At 35.5% G+C, this 26,828-nt stretch overlaps 2 protein-coding genes and 1 long non-coding RNA gene across 4 annotated transcripts; 1 reads left to right on the forward strand and 2 right to left on the reverse strand.

The window, feature by feature from the left end:
- Window positions 1-4,443: 4,443 nt before the first annotated feature.
- LOC133866658 (uncharacterized) lies at window positions 4,444-5,574 on the forward strand. The gene is made up of 2 exons (XR_009899904.1): window positions 4,444-4,832; window positions 4,910-5,574. It is a non-coding gene; the product is annotated as an uncharacterized LOC133866658 (long non-coding RNA).
- A 743-nt stretch (window positions 5,575-6,317) lies between these two features.
- Window positions 6,318-17,043, reverse strand: LOC133867260 (probable ADP,ATP carrier protein At5g56450). Of its 2 annotated transcripts, none has more exons than XM_062303980.1 (3): window positions 16,935-17,043; window positions 16,344-16,809; window positions 6,318-7,164 (listed from the first exon to the last, which is right to left on the reverse strand). In XM_062303980.1, the coding sequence occupies exons 2-3, from the start codon at window positions 16,680-16,682 to the stop codon at window positions 6,532-6,534; spliced, it is 972 nt and encodes a 323-aa protein (XP_062159964.1). In that variant the 5' UTR covers window positions 16,683-16,809; window positions 16,935-17,043; the 3' UTR covers window positions 6,318-6,531. The 2 variants fall into 2 exon arrangements, with proteins under 2 accessions (XP_062159964.1, XP_062159965.1); XM_062303981.1 differs by having other exon boundaries at window positions 16,965-17,007.
- A 2,818-nt stretch (window positions 17,044-19,861) lies between these two features.
- Window positions 19,862-22,643, reverse strand: LOC133866953 (beta-fructofuranosidase, insoluble isoenzyme CWINV1-like). The gene is made up of 6 exons (XM_062303618.1): window positions 22,366-22,643; window positions 21,315-22,242; window positions 20,787-20,945; window positions 20,448-20,686; window positions 20,280-20,370; window positions 19,862-20,184 (listed from the first exon to the last, which is right to left on the reverse strand). Exons 2-6 carry the CDS (start codon window positions 22,143-22,145, stop codon window positions 19,966-19,968), a joined length of 1,539 nt encoding a protein of 512 aa, XP_062159602.1. The 5' UTR covers window positions 22,146-22,242; window positions 22,366-22,643; the 3' UTR covers window positions 19,862-19,965.
- Window positions 22,644-26,828: the final 4,185 nt, after the last annotated feature.

The following is a 26,828-nucleotide window of genomic DNA, read 5'->3' on the forward strand; positions in this document are numbered from 1 at the left end:
AGGGAAAGTTAAACTTTCATCGATAAAAACAACGTTACAACAGCAATCATCATATAGGTGAAAATCAACCACCCTAAATGTGTACATCCTAACAAGAGTCTAAAAGACTCAGCCAAATACAGACAATTGTTACTAAAAAAATTCAGCCAATAAGATGGTGCCTCTGCGTTAACATAAACTTTTACTTGAACAAGGAGTTGGTCATACATTCTGAATGAAAACCAATGACTAGATTAATACAAGCGCACAACAAAATGTCAGAAGAAACACAATAAAAGAAAACACCTAAAACAAAAGTTGCCGTCGGAAGAAAACACCACCGAAGACGGCGCGTGTAGCACACTCTCTGCCATCGGAAGATCCCCTGCAGCAGCCAATCAACAGAAATCCCTGAGCGTCACCAGACACAGCAAAAGAGACAGGGTGTGGCCATCACGCGCGGCCCAAGGTGTGAGGAACACCTTCGCGTGTGATGACTACGCGTCGATCACTGATGAGCTTTCCAGTCGTATCAAGCAGCGGCTGTACCAGAGGATTGCGGAGAGCAACGCTGGGGGGCGCGTATCGACTATAGGGCAGCAGAACAACACAAATCTGGCCTGAAAAGATTGTTGAAAAACTGAAGCACGGCAAAGCCTTTCCGCCGGCGACACGAGCGATGAACACTCCCTTTCCGAAACTTCTCTAGAGTGCTTTCTTGCCAACAAACAAAGAAAAAACTAAAAAACACAAACCTCCTAGTCCAATGGAGGACATGCAAAACCATCACCGGATCTAGCATGGGTGGACAAAACTTCACAATCTTAGTAGTCGTGAAACTCTAGCCTCTATTAGAATAATCCAAGGAAGGCTAAAAATCTTTATAGCCCTAGAAGGGCTAAAAGGAGAAGCAAAACCGAGACGGGGGAGAGACGACACTGGTGGAGAAGCTTCTGGTTGAGAGAGATGGAAAAGAGAGGTTAATAGGTACAAGCTACTAGTTACATTACTAATACTTATAAAACACTTCATTTTTTTTAAAATTTTTTTATATCAGATCATAATACTTAGAAGAAGAAAAAGAAAAAATCAAACGAGAAGAAAGCATTAACAAGAAGATCAGAAAAGAAAACTTGTTCCAATTAAAAAAAAGGGTCTTTTAGAAAAGATGTTTTGCCCAATTAAGGAAAAGAATGATGGGATGTGATAGGTGATAATTAAGGGTTAGAGTCCAACCCCACATCACATCATTGGGACCCCATTTTCCTTTCCATTTGGAAAAGACAGCTTGGCAGTAACAATAACGTCAACCACCACAACAACCGCAATCCAAGGAGTGCCTGTCCACCTTCATTTTTTTACTTTAATTCCAAGTCACACGTGGCACACATGCAATGGCTTCCCATTTTATGTGGACCCTCTCTTCCAAGCTTTACAACCAAACGTCAGAAGAATCTCCTTCCCCATGGATTCTCTCTCCAACGGGAATATCGATCACACTTAAATACATATATATATATAGACTGAAAATCGAGTTGTTTAAGTTTGTGAATTGAGATTGCGAAATAGTTAAAATTACTATTTAAAACGTTGCCATTTGATAATATTATTAACTCATCAATTCTTGATAATAATAATAATAATAAAAGTTCTATTGCAAATATGAGTTGATAATTTTTTTTTCCATTTTTTTTTTTAGTTTATAACTAAGAAACTAATTTATTTAATTAGCTTGACGAATACGATTTTAATTACAACATAACAACTAAGTATTAGGATGGTTTTATCTAGGATAAAAAAATTTCAAATTATGATATTCATTATATATAATGAGAGAGTAAATTAACCAAGTAGTTTGTGAACAAATTCAACTTAATTAAATAAACCAATTTTCAGTTTCTAATATACTTAATTAGATGTTCACAATCGTAGACATAGCTCAACAATTTATAAAATATCTCAGTTTTATTAGGAAATAAATAAAAATAAAATTTAGGAAAAAATTCACTTATAACCCCTGTGATGTTTCATTACTTTTACAATTAAGTACTCAAGCTTTAAAAAGTGTTTATTTAAGATTCAGACATGATAATGGTATTTTTGCCAATCCGTTAAATTATGACAAACACTTAAATCTTGACATTTTTTTTTCTTTAAAAAAAAAAAAGATGGGTATTTTGAAAATTTTGACAAAATTTAAAGAAAATTTTTGATGAAGGGTTAAAGTTGAAAAAATTGAAAAATAGAAATCTAAAATTAACACTTTTTAAAGTTTGTGTATTTAATTACAAAAATAACAAAAAAAATTAAAAATTATAAGTGAAGTTTCTCCTTAAAAAAATTAAGTGTAATTCAAAGTAATATATATATATATATATATATATATATATATATATATATATATATATATATATATATATATATTGGGCAACCGAAGTGCCCCTTCGAAAATTCCTAAGTGGCAGAGTTTTAGGTGACAATTTGTGTCCTATCATAAATTTTCAAAAACCTCTTTGAATACTGAATCAATTTATTATTTTAAAATAAATTATACCCTTTTTTCTGGGGTGTGATGTCATGGCTGCCTTGGCTTCAATTCCTTGGTGGGTTTCCACTTGTTTCCTCTTTTCTTTTTCTTTTTCTTTTTCTTTTTTTTTTTTTTTTTTTTCTTATTTTTTTTTTAACTTATCCACATAAAAGGAGAGGGAGAATTCGAACTAGTGACCTTCGCTTCATAAGGCGTAGTCCCCAACCGATTGAACTACCCTTGAGGACAAAACATAAACGTAATTAACAAAAGAATTTGGCTTAATCTCATCTATTAATTGAGATTTCTTTAAAATCTTTGTTTATGTTAAAAGTTTAAGCGAATAAGAAATATACTAATCATGCAATATTTAACTAAATCAAAGTAAACTGTAATTACTGGTTATTTTAAAAACTTAAATAATTATCAAGAACAAAAGAATTAATCTTATAATTAATAATTTAACAATTAATAAGAAGTCTTAATTCCATGTACTGTATCTTTCAGTCGCAGCCAAACCACTGTATCCTTGTTTACTCACGTCACTCACTCTCTCTCTCTCTCTCCTTGTTTCTCCTCTCTCTCTTTGTTTCTCCTTTTTTTTTTCCTTTTTTAAACGAAAATTCTAATATCACATAAATCGATACTCAGAAAAAATAATTGATCCCACAAAAAGAATATAGGGACAATATTGTTACCCAGTTGTTTCTCCTTTGTAAATTTTATACCCAATTCTTCAATGGGAACTGCCTTGAAAAAAGAAAAAAAAAAAAAAAAAAAAGGAAAAGAAAAAGATTATTAATGGGAAGGCAGGGGGCAGTGTCTCTCTCACGAGTCACAATGATTAATTATCAAATGGTTGCAATTGGGGTTACCAAAAGGAAGTAGGATGATGTGTCTATTATTAATTCCATACTTTTTATGATTAGTGAAATAGAACTTAATTGAGAAGTTAGAAAATAAAGCTCATAATGAAGGTCAGATTCTTAATGCTCTAGCTATATTAACTACGATTAACAAATTTGCTCTGGAACATCATTCAATCTAAGTACAACATTTCAGAGGTTTGGAAGAAGCCTAGCTCCAATTTCTTAAAGATTAACTATAATATTGCTATTCGTGATTCCTTTTCAATGCAGGCAGCTGTATGTAGAAATTTAACAGGCACTATTCTTAAGAGTGTCTCTCTCATTACCCTCTCATGTACAATTCTTTATGGTGAAACCTTGGCGACTCTGCTGACTGCACGTTTGGCTCTTTCTTTGAAAACTCATTATTTTATTTTAGAAGATGACTCTCTCATAGTTACTTTGGCTCTCAACATCCAGATATCATGCAAGGTTGACGTATTGCATGCCACAACAATCCCTCATGTTTTGGCAGCCATTCCATCAACAACTAGCTGAATAACTAATGTATTCCCATTTTTTCAGTTTTCTCGGGATCCTCTCTTCCCTATTTTGGATTGCATTCTTCTTTCCCTTTTTAGTCCCTTATAGCAAGTACTTATAAAAAAAAATGGTTTAAAAGTGAAAATAAAATATTTTTGAATTAAAGAATTGATACAAATAAAAGATATTAGGAAAAGAAAACTGAAGGGGAGGTAATAATAGTGAAAATTTCTATATATTTATTAATAGCATTATAATTTTATAAATTCAACCAATTAATGAGGGTTGTCCTCCGTCCTTCCTTTGGATTAGAAAGATTTGATAATAAGTTAAGATCTTCCCATCAAAAAGTTAAAAGAAGGGAATATATATTAATCAGTCATTATTGTTATTATCATCACATTATTTCCCTTTATTTTTCCAAAATATTAATTATCGTTTTAGGTCTCTGATAAAATTAAGGAGAATTTACAATTTACTATCTAGTTTTGACCCGCTTTCAAATTTCAATCGGTTCCAAAATTTTCAATAGTAGTTTCGGGTTTTTGTCATTTTTCAATCAGATCAATCCCTTAATAGTTTTAATTTGCATGACTAAAAAACATCTAGCAAAATAAAAAACTTCTCTGTAGCAGTTATTTTCTAGAGAAAAGAGCGAAGGGGAAAAGCGTGGTTTGTTGCAGAGAATTTTGCTTTCCTCCTCCCATGGTGCTGTGTGTTTTTGCTTTCAGTAAATTAGTTTTCCTCTCTTCGGGCGTCGTGGGCACCTCCGAGGATGTAGTTTTTTTCTCATCGTGATTTGGGATGGAGAAGTTGTTTTAATGTTTTGTCTGAGGTTTTTCTTCATGTTCGGTGAAATCAGATGTTGAATTTGTGAAATCCGATGTTGTATCAGAGCCGATCGGTGAATCAGAGGTTGTGGTTGTAGAATCAGAGTGAGTGTTTCATCAATTCCTCATGCTTTGATTCGTGAGTTTCCTGGCTGTTATGCTTGGGTTTTTTGGATCTGCAGGTATTATATGATGTGGCTGTCCAAGTCCTCTCCATGGTTGCTGAGTTCACCCACACCGAACCCAGATGAGCGAGGTTTCCAAGGGATCAGGCGGCTAGCTTGGGTGATCTCCGGGTTTGCAGGAATTCCAAGGATCTTGTAGCGACGACGGCAACGGCATTCTGATGGGCCGGTGGTTTGGTTAACAAGCGGTTTCTTCCTTCGGTAACTACTCTTTTGCACAATGAGGTGCTAAAACCGCCCGACATATCTGGTAATGGGTCTATAATGGGTGCTCCGAAAACGCCGAGAAATACGGGGATGTGGGGGAATGATTTTTGGCCCCTTCCTTGGTTTTCGCCAGCCAATGAAGTTAAAGCTGTTCTGTTTATTTGTTTTTGTCTATTGTAATAGTCTACTTTGGCAGTCTGCGTTATTTTTTAAGATCAAAACATGGTCAGTAAAAGCTAGTGTATAGCACAGAATGTATGACCCCTCCTCGATCTTGTAGAGACTTATGTATACGTGGAGACATCTTCTGTTGGCTAGGTTATTTTGTAGTAGTTGTGGTATGTTATGGTGGTCTAAGTTTGACCTTGCCTGGGTGGAGGACACTTTAACCCTGTGCCTCTGACTTAGTTTATTATGGATTCTTTGTAATCCTGGACATTAGACAGATTTGGTCTCGTTCCAATCTATTGAAAGGGATCTTTAACTTTAAAAAAAAAAAAAAAAAGGTTTTAATTTGCCAATTTCTTAACAGAAGCTATATGAAATGTTAATTACACCCTTAAAAAAATCATTAAAAAAACACACAAAAAAGAAAACTTTGGGACTTTGGGATGATCCGATCCACCACCTCCTTAGATTTTTATTTTTTATTTTTCAAAAACAAAATCTTTTAACGTAATAGTTCACATTTCACATAGCCTTCCGTTAGGAAATTTACAAAAATTTATGAAGTGATTTGACTCAAATAATTATTAAAACCCGAAATTATTATTGAAAAGTTTTAAAATCCAGGGTTTTTTTTTTTATTTTTTTAAAAAAGAGGATCAAAACTCTCTCTCTCTAGATCTCTGTTTGATGTTTGGGGTTTGCTGCTTTTGCATGCTTCCGTATATCCTCTATGAGATCCCCCTTTACCCCATTCCTAATTAATAATTAAAGAAATTTTAAAAAGGCAAATGACAAATAAAGTAGACAATGAAGTGCAACTTCCACATAAAATTACCGACATTCTTAAGCTCCTTTGCTATTGCTTTTTAAGATTACTTTTTACCTTTTAGCAAAAAAATTAAAAAAAAAAAAAGCATTAAAAAACAACTCAACACACAAAACACTCAAAATTATTTGGACATGCAATTATGTCACATCACAACAACCAAAAAAAAAAAAAAAAAAAAAAAAAAAAAAAAAAAAGTAAAAGAACACATTCTAAAAAGCATTATTTTTTTTAAACAAAAAATCAAGGTGTCAATTGCCAGAGCCTCAAAAAGCGAAGTGGCCAATGAAGTGTGTAATGCTATCATTTGCGCCTTACAAAATTTTCCGCTTGTAAATCGCATTTTGCTTCATCATTCTAACCTACTTTAAACCTTGTGTTAAAGATGAAATGACCGACCAAAATGCATGGTTTCCTGCTACAATCTCCCCCAGTTCATGAACTTCTTCACCTCGTCATATAAGACCAAGATGGCAGCAGCACCAGTACTCCTTAACATATTTGAAAGAGCCCCGCGATAAAATGAAGCCAACCCCTCTGTCCTATAAATCTTCCTCCAGCAGTCCAGTGTGCTATTGTACATAGGCCGTTCCAAGCCGGATTGCATCATCATCCGCCTCCGTACGGTATCCAATGGATATGACAACAACCCGGCAGATGTTGTGACCGCTTGAGCCACCACCCATCGCTTCCACAATGGCAACTCGGGCTTTGATTCTTCTGAGAGCATCTCTTTTATCGTATCAAAGCCTCCAAAATAAAGGCCGCGGTGAACAACCATCCCATGTAGAGAGGCAGGAAGCCCTCTGTAAACCCCCCGAATCCCATCTTTTTTGCGTATGGTAGTCAAGAAATGGTAGATGCCTCGAAATTGACGAACTTCACTTTTCCCAATATCAGCAGCGAGACGGGTGTGTGCAATATCAAGAGGATATATTAAGATCAATGTTGTACAACCGGCTGCAGACCCAGCGATAAAATTGGCAGATGGACCAGATAGAAAATGACTACATCCAGAGTTTCCACTTCTTAACATGCTTCTATAGAGATCCTGTGAGAGGGCAAAAAAGGAAAAGGAAAAGAAAAAGAAGTTAAGACCCAGAAATCATCATAACTTGAAAATAAATGATCACTGGAAATCTTCCTCTACTGCTAGGATGTTCTCCATCAACCATCCAATATAACAACAACAACAACTTCTACCTCTGCTGATGCCAAACTGGTTTTTGCAGTATAATTTATAGTCTTAGATATGTGTTTCATAAGCTTGCTCATATCATGTACAGAAATAATTGGGTATGTATTTGCTTTACTATGTCGAGATACTTATATCAATTTTCCTTGTGGCTTAATGGCTTTGCATGTGAGTAATGTAAGTTACAGATCACAGAGGAAGAACATACTAATATTGACATACTTCTCATGGAAATTTCATCTTCCACAGCTTTCAAATTTTAATTTAGGCTAAATTACTAAATTCATTCTAGGGTTTCAACTTATTTCAAATCAATCCCTAGGATACAAAAATTAAGGACCATCGTGGTGTACTCCGGTACAAAATTGATCATTTCATAAAAAATTTCATCTATTTTTCTGACGGAACCCCTACGATTGTATAATTCTACCTTTAAATAAAAAAAAAAAAAAAAAAAAAGAAAAGAAAAGAGAAAAAAACGAAGGGATGGTTCGGCTACCTCAGAAAATAACTTTAAGCGAAGAGGCCTTTAAGGGTGGCTCGGCCAGCCTCTCAAGCCAAGCCACCCTTTAGGCCATCTTTAGGAGTGGTTTGACCACCCCCAGAGTGCTTCAGTGGTTCAACCCATCTTTGCACGTTAAAACCACAAATATCTAACATTGGTTCCTATTTTTTTATTTTTAAAATCAGTTTTCAGATCTGTTACCAAATATATTTTCAAGAAAATAAATAACAAAAATATTTTGGTGAAAAGTATTTTCAAAAAGGAAAACTGAAAATAGTTTTCTCTAAGGGCCACATCTGAAAACTTGTTTAGATGTACTTAGGGGTGCCTTTCCATTTTTAATAGAACTTTTCTTATTTATCAAAAAAAAAAAAAGTTTAAAAAGTGTTTCAGTATTTGAAAACCCAAAAGTGTTTTGGAAAATTTTACCAAACATAACCTACCGAGAGCTTCTAACTTCTAGCTCACAAACTAGAAAATTGAAAACCTTATTTGTCCATCACAATCTCTCTTACCATCTTCTTTAGTGCATCTAGAATGGTCCAGGTTTTATGATTTTCACAGGAAATTCTTGGACATTCAAATCAAACCTTATTTCAGACTCTTATAACCACTCAATGTGTGGCTAATCACATAACTTTTATTTGATCTAACTGATTACTTTGATAAGAAACACTTTGGCATTTCTTTACAAACTATGTAAAGAAACACCTTGGCATTTCTTTACCTTCATAGTTTGTTCTCAACAGCGTAACGTTTTCTTTATATGCCATTGTGTGACTAAGAATAGCTTACAGAACTTCATAGACCTTTAGTCCATCAGGTATTATATATCGATATTAAAAAAAAATCTATTTTCTTTCTATCATTTTCTAGAAATGTATCTCTTTTAAACAACTCAAATTCATTCTTGACCCCTATCCTCGGCTTCCACTTGACTAATAAGTCACCTCTTTCTCCCTTGATACGAAGCAAAACTTCACAGGAAAATCTTTACATGATGCTAATTAGTTCGTAAAGGATAATGATTCATGAAATCAAAGATATAGCTAATAACTCCTAAATTACTTCGTAACATCTGGAAATATATCCATTGCGAGAACAATTGTGTTTCCTTTTTTACTTTGTTCATATTACACACATGCATTTCTTTATGCAGCACAAATTTTCTTAGTCCCCTTTCCTTGAACACCTGCATATGCCTTTTCTGAAATTTTCTCCTAATACAGTTCTACCATCAGATATTAATTTTCATTAAATAAATTTTTCCTCCGAGTATTCAGTACCTACACATTTGTTTTCTACAACATTGCTCTATCTAGGGCCATATAATTTTTATTTTTATTTTTGTTATAAAAATACTAAGTTGTCCCTCTGTCGATTTGGCCCTCATACCACAATCAAAATTACTGTTATATTGATTTCTCATTAGATCCTGCCATCACTTCAAATAGATCTACAATTTCACTCCAGATAATCAGTAAGCTTCTGTATTCCAAATTCCTGCGTTAGCTAAACTTTCACTTGTATAAACTGATTTTTACGGTACCATATAGAATCAAGTTAGAAAGTGGATCTCACATTAACTTGACTTGACAATCCATTAATAGCAATTTGATGGTTTCTTCGTTCCCTATCATTTACCGTGACCCACAATTTATACTATTACAGGCTTGCAATTGATCTCCTGAACACTAGATGATCAAAATATAAAGCAGTTGCCCAACGAATGCTCTACCTAAATCTTATATATGTAATCTCCTTGACATGAGATTATCAGAATTTAGACCAATAACAGTACAAATTCTCTGCTATATCCTATATATGTCTGCTTCTCAACTAAAACAGACAAGACCACTAAATCGCACAATATTCAAAAAACACAATTCTGTATATTCTTCACAAATAATTCCATAACTTTGATTCACTAAAGCCTTTTGTTTCCACGCACCCCAAATGATTGCAAGGTAACTTTCCCCAACTCTTTGAGACTACCCTCCATAACCTCTCTAAGAAAATGAAAGGATACGACACCCTATAATTTATTTTTGCCATTCCTTTTTTTTTTGTACTTAGCCTATTTCTTCTCATGATTTCCCGCATTTTCTTTCTTTTTCTCCAAAACTATGGTCAGTAGAAGGTTATGAATTTGTCAGTATAAGACACAAAGCTAACTTTAACGAGCTCTCTCTCGTCGGTGCATGCTAGTGTGTGCCAGTAGTTCTTTTCTTGATTGGGGCTGATAAGAGGGTGTCGTATGGAGTCTAAACTGTTTGAGTTGGTAGTGGAGGGTAGGTCTCCACTGCGTAGGGTTTTTGAGAGGAGCAGGGGTCCTGCCCGATCCTTATGCTTGGGCACTGTCAACGTCTCTTGGTTGTTAGCCACCACTGAGGTGGTGGTTCTAGAGGAGGGGAGGAAGGAGTTTTGGAGACGCTCCAGAGTTGGTTTCCAAACTCTCCTCGCCCAGTGATGCTCCAATAAGCATGGGCGGTTCTTGGTGGTGACGGAGTTTGGGGGAGGTAGACAGAGGGGCCTCATCTTCGTGCTGGCAGGGAGACATGGCAGGGGCTGGAAGCCCTTCGCCACGGAGCTACAAGTAGTTTTGCAGTTCTTCCAATCACGACATGGTGGTAGGTCAGCTGGGTGTCACTCCAACAGTCCTTTGGCGCCAGACGCAGGTCAGATGAAGATGACACAGAGACCTCCATTGGAGTTGGGGGGGAATTCGTCATACGTGGAGGCTGTTATGGGACTGAGGAAGTTTCGAGCTTTTCCCTCGTCGTTGAAGGGCTCATCTGGTAATTTTGAAGTGCAGGCACCAATGGGATAGTGTGGCAGCTTGGCAGGGACGTCTTCCTCTGGGTCTGCGTCTGGGAAGGTTGAAGATCCTAAATTTTCAGCTAGTAGTGTCAGCTCGAGCAGAGGACTTCAGGGTGTTATTCTCGATCTCTGCTCCTTTAGAGAGACGTTGGTGAGCCTAAAAAGACACAAAGCAGTGTTTAAAATGGATTGAGTTGAGTTTGGGCTTGGGTTTTCCTTCTAAGGCCCTTGTAAGCCTATTAGGCTCGCCTCCAACGGCCCACTCTATTCAAGATCCTAAAGGAAAGCCCTCGATGGGCTCTGGGGTTATTCAGGCTAAATATTACTTCAAGCCCAAGTAGAAAATAACACATAAGTGGAAAAGAACTTCGGGTGCGGGTCAGCCCGGATTTCATTTTGGATCACACAATGACTATGCTGTGGGTCTTTTGTTTTGGGCTTGGACGCGGGTAAGGGCTATGGTACAGGTCAGCCCGGAGCTCCTACGGCCTCAGCCGATGAACCCCATACTCTGTCGGCAGTGGCTCGAGGGGTGTCCTTTGACGTCGCCCCTACACCAGTAGACCAAGCAGTGGCTTCAGATCATGCCGGTGGCGGCAATGGCTCAGGGAATTAATCAGTTCATGGCAGGAATGCTCCATTAATTACGATTCTAAAAGTGAGAGTGCATGCCTTGGAAAAGGAAAGGAGAGGGGTATCTCAGTTTTTTATGAAGCCTAAACTACTATCTTGGAACATGAGGGGGATAAATGCCCGAGGTTGAGGAACCTACTCAGAGAGTGGAAAGTTGATATTGTTTGATTTCAACTAGGCTGGAGGTCATGTCTTGTAGGGTTGTGCGCAGTTTGTGGGAGTGTCATCATGTGGATTGGTGTTGTCTGGACTCTAGAGGGGCTTCAGGTGGTGTTTCGATTATGTGGGATAGGAGGGTGATAGAGAAAATTGATGAGTGTGTGGAGGAGTTCACCCTAGCTGTTACTTTTAGAAACGTTAAAGATCACTTCACTTGGACTTTTACGGGTGTTTATGGCCCTAATTCTCATGGGATAGAAGGGTTCTTTGGGATGAGCTAGCTGGTATGCTCAGTTGGTGGAACTTTCCTCGGTGCATTGGGGGTGATTTTAATGTCACTTGGTTCCTCAATGAGAGATTGGGAGAAATTTGATTATGCCCAACTATGGTGGTTTTTTCCTGACTTCATTCTTTATCAGAGCTTGATGGACCTCCCTCTTCGGTATGTTTCTCAGTTTTGGTAAACGACACTCCCACCGTTTTTTTAGTAGCTCTTGTGGCTTGAGGCAATGAGACCATCTGTCTTCTCTGCTGTTTGTCATTGTGATGGAAGCTTTGCGTAGGATGATTTCTACTGCAGTGAATAAGACTTTGTTGTCTGGCTTCTCTATAGGGACAAGGAATATTAATGGGATTGATATCTCTCACCTTCTATTTGTTGATGATACTTTGATTTTCTGTGAGGCAGACCCAGATCAATTGCGTCATTTGTGGTGCTTATTCTTATGTTTTGAAGTTGTGTTGGGCTTGAAGATCAATTTGGCTAAGTCAGAATTTGCTCTTGTGGGTAATGTTGATAATGTGGATGTGTTGGCTGGTATTCTAGGATGTGAGATTGCTTTTTTGCTTTTGAAGTATCTTGGACTTTTGTTGGGGGCCTCCTATAAGGCCAAGCCTATTTGGGACGGTGTTATTGAAAAAGTAAAGCGTCAGTTGACTAGTTGGAAAATGGTGTATTTGTCTAAAGGTGGTAAGCTTACCCTTATTAAAAGCGCACACTCCAATTTGCCTATGTACTTCATGTATTTTTTCCTTTTCCTTCTGGGTGTTGCAACCCGTATTCAGAAACTTCAATGGGATTTTTTATGGGGTGGGCTAGGCGAAGAATTAAAATATCACCTGATAAGATGGTCCAAGGTTTGTTCTCCGATCTCAATGGGAGAGTTGGGGGTTTGGAATTTGTTGATGTTCAATCATATTTCTCTTCTGAAAATGGCTTTAGTGCTATGTGCATGAGAGTGAGGCATGGTGGAGAGTTGTGGTGGACTCTAAATATGGCAGTTCATGGGATGGGTGAAGTTCTAATGAACCTCATGGGGCGTATGGGACGGGGTTATGGAAGACTATTAGGAGGGATTGGGGGAAGTTGGCTTTAAGTTTAGATTCTGGCATGACCTATGGTGTGGGGATATGGCTCTAAAAGAAGCATTCCTAGATTTACATGGTATTGCTTGTGCGAAAAATGCTTCCATAGCGGCACACTTGGAGAACTCAGGGGGCTCCAATCAGTGGAATTTAAGCTTTGCTAGAGCATCTAACGATCGGGAAGTGGATGCTTTTGCTTTGCTTTTCAAGGTATTGTATTCAGTTAGAGTGAAATGGCGAAGACAAGCTTTGGTGGGCCCCCTCCAAAAGAGGGTTGTTCATTGTTAGATCCTTCTACAATGTCCTGATTTGTAATGATGACTTCTTTTCCCTTGGAAGAGTCTTTGGTGAACTAAAGTTCATTTGAGGGCGACATTTTCTGTTTGGTCGGCAGCCCTAGGAAAGATCTTTACCTTAGATAACCTTAGAAAGCGACATGTCATTGTGGTCTATAGGTGTTGTATGTGTAAAAGGAGAGGGGAGTTTGTGAACTCTTCTTCTCCATAGCGAGGTTGTTAGTGCCTCATGATTTTTTATTTTTTTTTGGGTTGTCTTGGATTATGTCTAGACGAGTGGTGGACTGCCGGCAGCACTCGAAGTGCTGCTGTGTGAAAGATGGTGCCTTCATACCTTTTGTGGTGTTTAGGAAAGGAAAGGAATGACAAAAGTTGAAGACCGTGCGAGGACATTGGAAGAGCTTAATGTTTTTTCTTCTTCAATACTTTGTATCTTTGGACATTTTCAATACACTGTATCTTTGGAAATCTGCTTTTGTTTCTCTTTAGTGCTTAGTTATCATGATTTCCATTTTTTTTTTTCCTTCTTTTTTTAGCTAGGTGATTTCTCTTGCATACTTTCTGTATACCTGGGGGCGCTTAACGCTTTTAATGATATTTTGATTAATTATTAAAAAAAATGAAAAAGTATTCTTATCAAACTCCTTTCAAATATCCTTTACCATGGGCTTCAATTAGTGTACCCATCTTCTCTCAGTGCTCCCAAAAATTTTTACTACTCCCACTCATAAGATTAATACTTATAATTTATCACTAAACATTAGCTTAATTGACATACAAATAATATAACACTAGAATACGAAATTCTTGGAAAGATCATATTCTTCTGAAGAATATTTACATAAAATCACTAAGAAAAAATTGCCAACCGAATGAAGGGAGACCAAAAGCACATACCAAGGAGTCAGAGGAGTTTGAAAAAAAAGAAATATACTAGAGAGTACGTTAGAGGGATTTTTAGGAAGAAATGAGAAAGGAAAAGACCCATGGCTAGAAGGATGGACAATTTATTCTTTAACTTTGTGGTTTTCACCAGTGTGGAGTTAATTTAGGTTTTTATAGTTTTTGGTTTTATGGAGATATTAGAACCGGCATTATGGAAGATCATTAGGCAAAGGGGGTAAAATTTGTAGTACATGATCAATTTAACTCGTTGTTGAGGTCAAATTCAAGTTGCCAACTAGTGGTTTAAAAAGTTGCATTTTACGCACCTGAGGTCACATCATTTATAATTTTCAGCTCCAAATCATTAAAATTCACATGTACACTTGTCTAGAAAAGAAAGTCCCAAAAATACAGGTAACCTCATTACAATATGAATCCATTAAACTCAGGAATAACAAACAAATATACTTAGTCACATGTACACTTGCCCAGAAAAGAAAGTCCCAAAAATACAGGTAACCTCATTACAATTTGAATCCATTAAACTCAGGGATAACAAACAAATACACGTAGATCTCATGTGGATTTTTAACTCATAGATTGGCAATTCAAACTCTAACCAAACCACATGAGGGTAAAATGTAATTCCTTTTAATTTTTCCAACCAAGAAGAAAATCACAATTTCAGATGTTGATTGGGATTTATATTTCTCACGGAATTATCCCTAGGGTCTCAGTGGATATAGATAAAGAAATACAAAGGTGATGCTCACTAAAGAACAAGATAGGAAGAATCTTAACAATATGAAGTGAAAAAAGGCATGAGAGATGATGGATGTGCAATCCGGAGATAAGTAAAATATTGAGAGAGAAGACCAAAAATCAAAAAAATACAATACTCAAGAGAGGACGAAGTAGGGAGTGGTGCTTGTGGGATCTATGCAAGATGAATAAAACATTTAAAAAGGGGAGAGAGTCTGGTTGGAGATAGACAGCTATTATATTGAAAAAAGCAATTAAACACCGTTCATTGGACATACCCAGTCCTTTCTAAGACAGCAGCTCTCGCTTTTATAAAAGATTAATCATTGGACAAGCAAATCATCCATAAGACATAATACAGTTTAGACTCTCGCACAGAAAAAAAGAAGTTCAAAGAAATTATGGGCAATATGGAGAATGAATCCTATACAGCAATGAAAAGTCCTTGAGTAAATGTACTAATGCCAGAGAGTTGGACATTTATGTTGTACGGTTATTGGACAGAAATCGTTAACAGCTCTCACATATTATTCTTCCCCAATATTGGATAACTCTAACCCACATGTACTCCCTCTCAGTAAGCTAGCCTGGGGAGGATGTTACTTTGTCGAAATGGAGGTTTTAAGCGCACAAGTTATAAATTTGAATCTGCCCTGCTTCCAATACCTTCCTTAATTGAATTTGTTGTAATACCTTATCTACCTCCCAACAAATCCCTTAAAGTGAATCCAATGTCTACACCAGGAGCAGCACAAAAGCTCATTTAAATCCCATTTCACATGAGTTGGCAGGTCTAAAGACCATCTTGGGATATCAGTGCAAGGTACATATGTTATTATGGTTCCTCTTATTTCTTTTTCTCTTGATATATCAGTAAAGGCATATCCAAGATATTAATGCCAGGTGAATGTGATAGGGGTTCTACTTTTCTTTTAAATATTTTAAAAGGAATTTTTCAGGGTTCATTTCCAGAACTGAAAAGTCCTATGGGGTTCCAATTTATTATTATTTTGTTCAGTATACTTCAAGGGACTGTTTGAGTACTGGACAGGAAGGCAAACCATATATAAGAGTTTATTCGGAACAGTTGCTATCATCTTTCACTAAAAAGTCAGATAACATTCAATTGGAAGCACTCTACCAATAATTTTTGTATAAAATTGGTCTAAACCAGGCCAAGCCATACGCAGATAACACTACCTCACCTACCAAGGCCAGTAAACAACACCACATCACCTAAAATTTATAATATGGTACCAATTCAAGGTTTACGTAGTAACCTAACCCACTTCTACATTGAAGCATTTCATCGTTCATGTTATATGCAAAAAACGATCAACGTCGCTTCAACCATTGCCGGAAACTCCAATATCTATGAGCTGGGAAACCCATCAAAACCAACCAAATCAACTTCCATTCATTAAGTTCATACACAACAGAAACTCACAGATTCAAATGCCAAAAAAACAAATGAAATCAACGAAAAAGAGAAACATAAAATAGGGATTTTTTTAAAAAAAAAATAAAAATAAAAATAAAAATAAATAAATACCTTCTTTTCTTTTCTTTTCAACTATTCAAAGCGGGAAAAGGGATTTAACAATAAATACCTTGAGTGAGAAATTGAGAGCGACAGAAGGGTAATAGCGAATAACGCTGCTCCCATTGCCTCTCCAAAGAGAGAGAATGCCTTCGTCTCGGACCGTACGGACGATGCAATCGAGCATTCCCTTGAACCTCCTCCTACCCCCACTGCCTCCAACAATCGCCAGGTTGCTCTCTTGAGTCTGCAAGATGAGCTTCGATCGCTCTATTGGGGCGACAATCGTGTGCACCACCCCGCCCAACACGGCGCCCGCCATCAGATCGCGGTGAAAGTTCGTCAACCAGTCGTACGGCCCTGATTTCGACTTCCTCTTTTCTGGGTCATCATCATCTTCTTTACTCATTCTTCTAAATCCCCTCTCTCTCTCTCTCCCTTCCTCCCTAAAACCCTCTCATACTATCTCTGAAACCGTGTTTCTTTCTCCCTAGAAATGGTGGGAAAGTAGTTGGTGGTTTTCAACTTTTATTCATCTAAAAAAAAAAAAAAATTAGTTGGCGGTTAAAGATTCAAGAAAGCCCGTTTAACAGTTCATATAATTTCGGTATTAATAAGCAAGTTTTTGCTTAATGACTAAATGGAGATTCCGATATCATACACTTGTTCTCTATCTCTGCCTGTGACGAACCTTGAAATATTCGGTCTCTGCTCCATGGGAGACCAACGGAATACGCGCTTCATTTCCTGATATATAAAGTATGTTGTCGACGAACCTTTGTGCTCAAGCTCTTTATATATCTGATCTTCCGGTTATGTTTTTTATTTTTATTTTTATTTTTGCTCTCTAATATTTATTTTCTCTTTTTTCTTATTATTTTTATTTTGAAAAAGAAAAATATTGTTTACTAGACTGTTAAGTCTGTCATACGACTGTTACATAATTAGAATGTTACGGCAATTCAACTTTTGAATCAGCAAAGGCTTGTGAAAAAAAATAAAAATTTGATGATTAATTTTTATTAGGAAAAACTTCACTTACCACCTACGATCTTTCATTATTCTTGTAATGATACCCTTAAACTTTAAAAAGTGTCAATTTAGTATATCCATATTTTATTTTATTTTTCAATTTTATCCCTCCATTAGAATTTTTAGTTAAATCTTGTCAAAATTTTCAAAATATTTATTTTTTTTTAAAAAAAAAAAAAAAAATTCAAAGATTTAGGCATGAATATATATATATTTTTTTTTTAATTTAATTATGTTAAATCCTGACCAATTCATAAATTCTTGCATTTTTTTCCTAAAAAATGGGAGGGGTATTTTATGAAGTTTGACACCGTGAATGAACGCTTAAATCTTTGCAAAAAAAAAAAAAAATTCCAAGAAAATGAGGAGTGTTTTATGAATTTTGCCACCCTTTAATTAGAATTTAACAGAGAATCTTAATGGACGAGTGAAATTGAATAAAAAAATTGAAAGATAGATACACTAAATTAACAATTTTTAAAGTTTTGGGGTATAATTAAAAATCATGAATGATAAGTTTAATTTTTCCGTTTTAGTGTTATATTCATTGAGAATCTCAATTATATAGGAATCTATTAAAAAGCAATTATCTTTTATAATTTAATCCGGTCGACTTTTATAATTGAAGAGTCAAGACTCACGCGTGATTGAGAATTGTTTAAAAGGCACGCACGCACGCATATGTGCCGCACTTTATCTAGAGAGAAATGCTTTTATGTATTAATATAAATCTCTCCCAAACGATATCACCCGGCCTGGTTACACCTTCCATGTCCAAAGTCATGCTCTCAATAATCCACTAATTTAAATCTTGTTTGAATATTAAGGAGTTTAAAAAGTATTTTAAAAATTGTGCAAAGTAGAAATAAATCTGTTTAGTAGAATAAATTCAATAAATACTTCTTTAATTATTTTTTTCTTTTAGAAAAAGCTTGAAAATAAATTTTTTTATTTTCTAACACAATCTCAAACAGACCGATCACCATCGGCACATGTCTTTGTTACGTGCCGTACCAAGAAGTTGAAAAGGACCAAAATGCTTTTTAAAATTTCCTTTCTTGTATTCGTTTCCTTTTGAAAATGTGGCCATCACAATCTTGTTGATTGGGACTCAAGCATGGGTTTGACCAAAGGGTGTAACCATGGAGGTGGAGCAAATTAGGGGTTGCAGCAACATTTTGGACTTCATGTAAATGACGTTTACGTGTAGGTTGACATATTTTTTTTATTATTTTTTTTTGGAAGGGAAAAGTTTGTTGCCAAACGCACCCGAAGTTCGACGTCGTCGGTTTTTGAGGCAGATTTCATGGTTAAGCTAATTAGGCCACCGTCTAAGGTCCTTAATTTATAAAGGACTTTAAAAAAAAAAAAAAAAAAGGTTTTTATATTAGATTTGTCAAAAGAAAAAGGTAAAGGGTCTCAAGAAAAATAAAATAAGAGGAAACCATTTGACATGCTAGGGGGGTTTAGAAAAATTCGAAACTAAAGCACAACTTGCATTTTATTTTATTTTATTTTTCTTTTATTTTCCTTCACCGCTTCTAATGTTTTGTTTTTTGGTTCAATCGTTCTTTATTTTTGTAGGGGTAATTACCTTTTCCTCCCATGAATTACCGGTCTGTGTCATTTTGCCCCCACGAACTACCACTTCGACCAAAAGAGAGCATCAAACTACCATTTTTACACACTTTATCCCCTTCCGTCAGTTTAATTCATGCAAATACTTAAATGCCCTAACTCAATTTTAAAAATGACCTAAATACCCTCATCTTTAAAAAAAAAAAAAATGAAGGAAAAGGCCGCCACCCCCTGAGGTGGCTAGGTTGCCTGCGAGCCACCCCTTAGGACGGGGTGGGCCGTGAGCCACCCGGCCACCTCAGGGGTGGCTGCCGCCATCCCTTTTTCTTCAGTTTTTTTTTTTTTCAAATATATTAATTTTAATATTTTTTATTAATTACTGTATGGGGCATTTTGGTCTTTAAATCAAAATAAACGGTAAAAAATGGCATATTCCATTCAAGTTAACGGGATTCCTGACGGAAATGGGCAAAGTGTGTAAAAATGGTAGTTTGATGCTCTCTTTTGGTCGAAGTAGTAGTTCGTGGGGGCAAAATGACACAGGCCGGTAGTTCATGGGGGGAAAAGGTAATTACCCCTTAATGGATTATATGTTATACTTATAATCAGAAGTTGATTTTAGTTGGTCGTTGTTACGAGTTTCGGTCACAAGTTGTTGATTTTAGTATACAACTAATTAAATCCTACTTACAATCGTTTATCTTACTAGAAAAATAAAAAAGATTAATCATATTATCTATTGATAATAATATATTAACAAAACTTGAACATAAAAGAAAAGAATTATTTTGAAATTAATATTTAATATAAAAGTATAAAAATTTATTATATTAATGTTTTAAAATTTAAAAATGCTCTTTTTGACTCAGGCCTCAATTTTTAGAAAGAACAAGGCTTCAATGCTCTGGTACCATTGGCTTTGGAATAGCCAAAACCCAAACTAGGAGTTGAACCATGGAGCTAAGCTTGACAAGCTAATGTAGCATATGAGAGAAGCTGACCAATCAAGAAGAAAAAAAAAAAAGAAAAAGAAATGTTGAGCTGTTTATAACTATCATGTTTCAGATCTCAATCCTTAACGTTTACTTGTAATTGATTTGTTGCTTTCGTCTCTTTTGCATGGGAAAAATTTGAGCTCTCTTCATGCTCCAAGCATTCAGGCTCGAAGTTCTGACACTCGAGGTTCCATTGTTGAATACATATAGGTGGCCTTCTCTATGAATCGCCAATTTTGGATAAACTCTAGCAGTGATGCAAGTCCTCCCATCCCCACCAAAACTCTCAATAATTGAATGGTCTATCTGCACAAAGATAAAACCAGAGATGTCATAGAGTATAATCCACCGAGTTGAAGTATGATTAAACTAATAATTAAGCTAATAATTAAGCTACATACCAAGCTTCTTAATGATATTTTCCTGTCAAGATGATCCATAGACACAAATGCTCCATAGATGGGCTTGTCAAGCCCTTCCCTCAACGAAGACCTGAAGAAGTTGTTGCTTTCATATCCAGCTAGGAGTTCAAAGTAATTCAGAAAGATTCGAAAGGATATTTTTTCAACCTGCTTTGATCGCTACACATGAGCACAACATAATTGTCATGCCTTCTAAATATACGAAAGAAGACTGCAGTTTGCTCTGTTAAGTCCTTAGAAGCCAGAACCAGCAAACCAAATGGCCCTACTGTGCCTCTAACAGATGCTCCCTTTTGACTACAGAGCAGTTGGGGATCAACCCAACTCGGGTCTATAGACTCAGCTTCATCCAGATTGGGCAGATCAAATGAAATTTCCACATCGGCCTTCCATGGAAATAGAAGAAGAAAGAACATGGAAGTATATTATATAACTTATGTATATAAGCCTAAGTACAGTCAATGATTAGGATGAAGTTAGAGTTACCTGTGAAGCTGTAATTCCTGAAACTTCGAAAAGGGAACCACCCTTGAGCTCCTTATCATGGAAACTCACATTGTTGGTGCGTAGTTTCTCTATTTCTTTGATTGGCCACAACACTAATTGTCGTCCAGTTCCGCTAAGCAGAATATTTCTAGGAATTGACTAGAAAACAAAAGGATGCTTTTAATCATGCAATTAAACACTTTTTCCTACATGTTTGAAAGCTTCATGACAAGAATTCAGTTTGTTCAATGGCAGTAATAGACAATATGTAGAATTATTTTCAGGCACCCCCAGATTGGTGTTTAACCACTTTTACTATGGTTGAAACCCTTGTGAACATTGTGGTCTCATGTCAGTTCATTGCCAGATTAGCATGACAGAATAATAAAGTTCTAGATGTGACATATCTAGCTTAAAAGTATGGATCATCAAGTTTTTTCGTTTCCATGAGATATGTCTTGCTTAAAAGTAACCCCCTAATCCATCAAGTGATAGAAATGAATAAAAAAAAATGTAAACTTGGATTACCTGAAGCCCGGACCATCCTTTCTCAATGTCATCTGATTCACTATCAGACTCAGTCACCCAGCCCCATAATATCTGCCTCTTCTTAGCACTGTCGTAGAATGTTTTGGAAGCATAAAATTTCCCATTGTCATATCGGAAATCAAAACCTTCATCCAAGAAGTCGGTGTCAACCTCAAATTTGTCTGTTCTGGGCGTGTAATTTCCCAATATGTAGTGGTCCTGACTATTGAAGCTTGCCTTGAGCACATGCTTGGAAAATTTCTTCTCTCCATTTTTGTTGTTGATACTGACAGGGTAAAAATCTGGACATTCCCACATGCCAGTTTTTGTTGATGAGTGGAGCGGATTCTTACTCCTAGTCCATTCAACAAAATCTTTGCTTCGATATAGAATTGCCATTCCCCGACCATTTATCTTGCTCCCAACGATGACCCGCCATACTCTGTCGGGGCCTTGCCAAGCAGTTGTTGGGTCTCTGAAATTCTGTGGATCAATGTCATCGATTGGAGTGAGCAGAGGATTATGAGGAGATTTCACCCATTCTCTTAGCAGCGGGTCAGAAACATTCTTGGGCACTGCCAGATTTTGAACTTGACGGTTTTTGAGGTCCTCTCCGGTGTACAAAATGGCAGGTTTTTCCCCTGGAAGAAATGTAGTTGAACCCGACCAGCAACCATTGATGTCAAAAGGCTGTGATGGGTTAATGGCAGGTTCAAGATGAACCCAATCAACAAGATCGTAGGATATTGAATGAGCCCATGATATGTTTCCCCACACCGCACCATATGGATTGAATTGGTAGAATAGATGGTAAACTCCCTTATAATACATGGGTCCTGTTCTAAGATGGAACCATTTTAGAATACCATGTAATTTTCAAAAATTTCAGCAGAAGATAAAGGAAATTGCGGAAACATACCATTCGGATCTGGGTGTTCAACCGCAGCCATTTGCCAATTACAAGAACAAAGAACAAAGTCAACTCAATAATAAAATTGAAAGAAGCATATATATGAAGTGGGAAACAAATTCAAAGGTTGTACAAACATACCATTCATCCAATTTTTAGGAGGTTGAAAGTGGTAAGCAGTCCTGTAAGGCTGCTCTCTTGAACGTGATTGAAGATTTCTATACTGGTGATGAGAGGCTTCAACTTCATTTGCTTCACCAAACAGCAAAAAGCATAAACAGACAGCCCAAATAACGCATATCTCCATCACTTAAACCAGCTCAATGATGGCTATGGATGTGCCACAGAAAGAATGATGGTGGGTATTCCCTTCATTTTGTTTTTCTTGATTCAATCGTATTCTGATTGCTTTGTTATTACCGAATAGAGATGAATATTTTGCATCCAACTTGGACTTAGAAATTTAAAAAAAAAAAAAAAAAAAACCTTTATTCTAGTATTCTAATTGCAAGTGCCATATTTAAATATTTTGGTCCAGGCACCACTAGTATGCTTTCATATTTTTATTTGGGGTTTTTCTTGGGGGTTGGGCAGTAAACAGAAGGATTTACCACAATATTTTCACACCTTCTAGCTAGGACACACTACAAAAATAGAAGCATTTTGACGCGTGTTTACAGTACCCGTTACTGTAGACACGCGTCCAATTTGACACGTGTCTTTGGAGACACGTGTCTAATTGTACAGCCGTCCAAAATGGACACGTGTATTAAATACACGTGTCAAATTGGACACGCGTATTTAATACACATGTCCAATTGGACACGCGTATGAAATACTCGTGTCCAAATGGACACGTGTATTATTACACGTGTCCATTTTGGACGCGTGTCTAAATACACGCTTCCAATTGGACGCACGTATTAAATACGTACGCGTGTCCAATTGGACACGTGTAATAATACACGTGTCCATTTGGACATGAGTATTAAATACGCGTGTCCAATTGGACACGTGTAATAATACACGTGTCCATTTGGACACGAGTATTTCATACGCGTGTCCAATTGGACACGTGTATTATTACACGTGTCCAATTCTGTGTTGTATTAATTTTTTTTTTTTTTAAAAAAAAAAAAAACTCATTATCTTATTAATCATACAAATCTTTGAAAATACGGTGTACATAACTTATACACATAAAATTAGGTTTGAAAACTATATGCTAATGTAAATTTTTTGGTTGGAATTTATACTTTTTAGGTTCCTTATTTATATATATATAGTATACTAATAAGTACGTAAACCCTAACCTAATTTACATATTGTACTATATGCATAATTAAACAAATTTGGTGCTATATATCTAATTAAACCAAATAGTTCAAATTAGGGTTTAGTTTTGTACACCATCTACGTTTAGAAACAAAAAAAAAAAAATTAAACATAACAAAGTTAAAAAACCTATAATTAATACTATATATATAGATATGCATGCATGTAAATGGTTTAGAAACTATATACAGTAACCTTGATATTTATGGCTATATATAGTAAATGCAATTATTTTAAGAGTTCTGCGCTACATAATGAATTAAATATTTATAGTTTAGTCCCTCATATAGTACATACATTTAGGGTTTATGGCTATATATAGTACATACACTTAGGGTTAGGGTTTATAGCTATATATAGTATATATAGTATATACACTTAGGGCTAGGGTTTATACCTATATATAGTATATATACTTAGGATTATGGTTTATCGATATATATAGTATATACACTTAGGGTTTGGGTTTTAGGGTTTATAGGTATATATAATATATACACTTAGGGTTATGAGTTATAATTTAATTGATTTTACATTTAATGAATAATAATGTCAATATATTTTTCACGTGTCATTATTGTACACTTTTAAATATATATATATTAAATCATGAGCAGTTCAAAATTAGATTGTTCCGATATATATAGTATATACACTTAAACTTATGATTTATAGCTATATATAGTATACATACTTAGGGTTAGGGTTTATCACTATATATAGTATATACACTTAGGGTTAGGGTTTATAGCTATATATAGTATATATACTTAGGGTTAAGGTTTATCGCTATATATAGTATATACACTTAGAGTTAGGGTTTTATGGTGTATAGGTATATATAATATATACACTTAAAGCTATGGGTTATAATTTAATTGATTTTACATTTTATGAATAATAATGTCAATATATTTTTCAAGTGTTATTATTGTACACTTTTAATATATATATTAAATCACGAGCAGTTCAAAATTAGATTGTTCCGATATATATAGTACATATACTTAGGATTATGATTTATAGCTATGTATATAGTACATGTATTTAGGGTTAGGGTTTATCGCTATATATAGTATATACACTTAGGGTTAGGATTTATGGGTATATATAATATATACACTTAAAGCTATGGGTTATAATTTAATTAATTTTACATTTTATGAATAATAATGTCAATATATTTTTCATGTGTTATTATTATACACTTTTAAATATATATATTAAATCATGAGCAGTTCAAAATTAGATTGTTCCGATATATATAGTACATATACTTAGGATTATCATTTATAGCTATATATATATAGTACATGTACTTAGGGTTATGGTTTATAACTATATATATATATATATATATATATATATATATAATATACACTTTTGGACAGAGGATTAGGGTTAGGGTTTATGACTATATACAGTACGTACCCTTAGGATTATAGTTTATAGCTATATATAGTCTATGCACTTAGGGTTAGAGTTTAATTTTATGGTTAGGTTTTAGTTTTTATTTTTTATTTAGGGTTTAATATAGTATATATACTTAGTGTTAGAGTTTAATTTTAGGGTTAGGGTTTAGTTTTAAATTATAGTTTACGGTTTAGTTTTAGCGCGTAAGGTTTAGCTATATGTACGGTACATACATTTAGGGCTGCATGGGTTTGTATTTTTTTTTTTTTTATGTGGTTAAATTATATAAATACATATATATAATTTTTTTTTAAAAAAATAAATACAATTGGGGACGTGTATTTAAATACACGTCCCGGATTGGACACGTGTACTCAGTACACGTGCCCAATCCTTTGGCCAGGACAGCTGCGCGGGAGTTCTCCCGCGCGCCACCTGGCCTTGCTGTGCATCTATATGTATATATATATATATATCGGAAATGGGTAGCTTCCTCTGGAAGCTACCCATTTTTGATCACTCTCTCTCTCCCCCTCTTTGTCGACACATACAGCCGCACCGGACAGCTCCCGGCCACCGCGATCCGCCCTTCCCGCCGGTGAGACGCCCTCTCTCCACCTCTCCTCTGCTCGGTTCTCGGTCTCTCTCTCTCTAATATCTCGCTCTGTCTCTCCCTCTCTCTCTACCTTTCTCTCTCTATCTCTCTCTTCCTCTCTATCTCTTTCTCTCTCTGTCTACCTCTCTCTCTCTCTATCTCCCTCTTCCTCTCTATCTCTTTCTCTCTCTCTCTACCTCTCTCTCTCTCTCTCTCTCTCTCTCTCTCTCTCTCTGTGTATCTCTATGTCTCTCTCTCTCTCTCTCCCTATCTCTCTCTGCCTCCCTCTCTCTCTGTATCTCTACGGCTCTGTCTCTCTCTCTCTGTGTAATAATATGAAGTTAATTTTTTTGTAATTTTGTGTTTTTTATTTTTGCTGATAGTATTAATTTGTTCTTCCCAAAAAATGCAGGTACAAAAAATACAACAATTAGTAGTATATTACATCACAGAGTACAGGATTGTGAGTAATTTTCAAAATTTGTTTCCTACATTTTTTGGCTATAATAAATTTCAAATATTTCACTTTATTTATTTATATATTTTTCTTAATTGTTTATCATTGCAGTATTACTATATATTGTTGTATCATTTTTTTTTGATTTTTCTGTGGTTGGTTATTATGCATGGAAAATATGCATGCGTACAGTTGTATGTTTTTTGGTGATATATTTTACCATTTGGAAATTTGTGTTGTTATTATCATTTTCGACAATTATCATATTTTGGTTTTTGGGAATTCTATAAAACCAAAATCTGACAAAATGACTCAACAAAATGATCCTCATATAGAAAATCACTTTTTAAAAATAAAATTATGGAATTGTTTAAACTAAAATTGAAACAAGTATATCGTACTATTCGTTTTTGGTATTTTCTTAAAAAAAACAATTTGAGAAACATAAAATGACCCAAAATATTTAATTTATGACCAAAAACCCTTAAAAAAACCAAAAAACCAAGCTCCTTAACCCTAAACCACTAAAAAAAAACAAACACCCTAACCATAAACCCTAAATCCTAAACCCTTTACAAAAAGCAAAACCTTAACCCTAAAGCCCAAACCCTATAACAAAACAAAAACTCTAACCCTAACCCTAAACCATTTTTTTTTAAAAAAATACCCTAACACCCTAACCCTAAACACTAAATTCATAACCGTAAACCTTAAGCCCTAACTCTAAACACGGAACAATAAACCTTTTTTTTTAAAAAAAGAAACACCCTAAACCCATATTTGTTTTTGTTTTTTAAAAAAAGA

Source organism: Alnus glutinosa, chromosome 4 (assembly GCF_958979055.1).
Source record: "Alnus glutinosa chromosome 4, dhAlnGlut1.1, whole genome shotgun sequence".
Classification (NCBI taxonomy): domain Eukaryota; kingdom Viridiplantae; phylum Streptophyta; class Magnoliopsida; order Fagales; family Betulaceae; genus Alnus; species Alnus glutinosa.

Bases quoted from the DNA above. Each gene is read 5' to 3' on its own strand.
- LOC133867260 (XM_062303980.1), bottom strand. From the start codon at position 16,682: ATGAGTAAAGAAGATGATGATGACCCAGAAAAGAGGAAGTCGAAATCA. The intron at 7,165-16,343 runs GTATTTATTGTT...GCCCTCTCACAG, and splicing joins CTCTCAATTTCTCACTCAAG to GATCTCTATAGAAGCATGTT.
- LOC133866953 (XM_062303618.1), bottom strand. From the start codon at position 22,145: ATGTATTATAAGGGAGTTTACCATCTATTCTACCAATTCAATCCATAT. The intron at 20,687-20,786 runs GTAACTCTAACT...TTTCCATGGAAG, and splicing joins CAGGAATTACAGCTTCACAG to GCCGATGTGGAAATTTCATT. The intron at 20,371-20,447 runs GTTGAAAAAATA...CAACTTCTTCAG, and splicing joins ATGTGTAGCGATCAAAGCAG to GTCTTCGTTGAGGGAAGGGC.